This window comes from Amaranthus tricolor, chromosome 3, assembly GCF_026212465.1.
Source record: "Amaranthus tricolor cultivar Red isolate AtriRed21 chromosome 3, ASM2621246v1, whole genome shotgun sequence".
Lineage (NCBI taxonomy): Eukaryota > Viridiplantae > Streptophyta > Magnoliopsida > Caryophyllales > Amaranthaceae > Amaranthus > Amaranthus tricolor.
Window position 1 is genome coordinate 25,538,653 of NC_080049.1, and position 2,584 is coordinate 25,541,236.

Consider the following 2,584-nt stretch of genomic DNA (forward strand, 5'->3'; position numbering starts at 1 on the left):
ATAAAATATGTTACAAAAGGGAATTACAATATAATGAATAAGAAATAGTGTTATACTAAATTGTAGGGTGAAGTGAATTGTTATATATCAAATTGACCGAGTCAGATTGACATATCCACATGAAAAGTAAAAATAACTCAAATATAAATTTAGAAAGAGAACTTTGAAAGGAAAAGAATATGAAAATATAATAACAAATTAATGATAGTATGAATTAGGTTATTAAACCCATATATGAAGCGTATCTCACAGTGAAACCGTCGTAATAATCCGCAAACAACAATTTGTGCTGGGATCATAGAGTGACTATTAGATTGCATATTCATTTGTAACGGTTTATATCATAAGAATCTCAAATTGAATTTCCTATTCTCTCCAAGTGTTAATAGATAACAATATATTTTGTAAAGAAAAGGAAGATTACGTTACATTTTCATTACTATTCTTAATGTTCAATACTAATAACCGAATGACTCATTTAACATATTATTGTTTCAACATATGACAGGTTCTTGAGACGATGGATATGGCAAGTGACACTAAGAAAAGAAAATTTGCAGAATGTCAAGAAAAATCCCCAGCCACAGAAGAGGTCTCGAGTGATGAGAACTCTTCAGGGGGTATTCTCTTTAAAAAAGGACCATGGAGTTCTACAGAGGATGAAATATTAAAAGCATATGTCTTGAAGTTTGGTGCGATAAAATGGGAGGATGTCAAGAAATATACAAGACTTTTACGTAGTGGAAAAAGCTGTCGTTTGCGATGGCTCAACCACTTGCGCCCCGATCTAAAAAAAGGGCCTTTCACCAGTGAAGAAAAAGATCATATCATAAAACAATATTATGAAAAGGGACCCAAGTGGTCCCTTATAGCAGCTGAGGTACTATTATTTGAATGTTTCTTTTTTACTTGAATTCTTTTCATGTTTTTTTAAATCTTGAATTTTGATCAAGATTAGTTTTTATCTTAAGGTAGTTTTCTTGTTAGTATGGTATGTTTTCTAGTCGAAAGCAACTTAATATTTAAGTTCAGTTTGAGGCTTTGGCATTGTCATTGTTGCATTATTGGCGTCTATGTTTTGGTTACTTAATTACAATATCTAACTTATCTCATTGTTTATCAATACATCCTTTCAGCTGCCTGGACGTACTGATAACGAGATAAAGAACTTTTGGAACACAAGACTCAAGAGGGCACAACGCACTGGTGAATCCATTTTTCCCACTGATATTTGTTCACCAACAAAGACTGAGAATCAACAACGTGATGGAATGATCTCATACGAAAATGGAGATAATTACCACAGTGAGGCCTTACAAATAAATGGTGATACCAATATTCCTCGTTTGAAATTCAAACATTTACAGTCCGATCAAGAAATTAAATCTTATCTATCTAGAATTCTTAAAATTGATGGTACGAGCTCAAGTAATAGAATAAATGAGTTGATATTACGAGTCATGAATCATTCTTTTAAGCCCAATCTCGAGGTCATCAAGCATGATGAGCTCCCTTCAATCCAACATCAGTATGTTAATACTACAACAATCCCACAAGAGTATGATACTACGACAATCCAACATCAGTATGTTAATACTTCAACAATCCCACAAGAGTATGATACTACGACAATCCAACATCAGTATGTTAATACTTCAACAATCCCACAAGAGTATGATACTACGACAATCCAACATCAGTATGTTAATACTTCAACAATCCCACAAGAGTATGATACTACGACAATCCAACATCAGTATGTTAATACTTCAACAATCCCACAAGAGTATGATACTACGACAATCCAACATCAGTATGTTAATACTTCAACAATCCCACAAGAGTATGATACTACGACAATCCAACATCAGTATGTTAATACTTCAACAATCCCACAAGAGTATGATACTACGACAATCCAACATCAGTATGTTAATACTTCAACAATCCCACAAGAGTATGATACTACGACAATCCAACATCAGTATGTTAATACTTCAACAATCCCACAAGAGTATGATACTACGACAATCCAACATCAGTATGTTAATACTTCAACAATCCCACAAGAGTATGATACTACGACAATCCAACATCAGTATGTTAATACTTCAACAATCCCACAAGAGTATGATACTACGACAATCCAACATCAGTATGTTAATACTTCAACAATCCCACAAGAGTATGATACTACGACGATCCAACATCAGTATGTTAATACTTCAATAATCCCACAAGAGTATGATACTACGACAATCCAACATCAGTATGTTAATACTTCAACAATTCAACCCTGGTCGCCTTCACATGAGGATGTTGATGCTTGCATCCAGTCGTTTTATTTTGACAAAACTAAACTCCAAGGAGATTTTATTTTATAATTATTTTATTTTAATCAATATATATATATATATATATATATATATATATATATATATATATATATATATATATATATATATATATATATATGTTAAATTGAAAAAATAATAATTACAAAGGAATCATATTGATATACTCTCTCCATTTTTATTTGATGTAATGTTATAGAAATAAAGAAAAGTTAGATATTTTAAATGTT

General features: G+C 31.7%; 1 protein-coding gene across 1 annotated transcript; it reads left to right on the plus strand.

The window, feature by feature from the left end:
- The first annotated feature begins 520 nt into the window (after positions 1-520).
- On the plus strand, positions 521-2,384 carry LOC130808494 (transcription factor MYB65-like). The gene is made up of 2 exons (XM_057673963.1): positions 521-880; positions 1,137-2,384. Exons 1-2 carry the CDS (start codon positions 521-523, stop codon positions 2,382-2,384), a joined length of 1,608 nt encoding a protein of 535 aa, XP_057529946.1.
- The last annotated feature ends 200 nt before the right edge of the window (positions 2,385-2,584 follow it).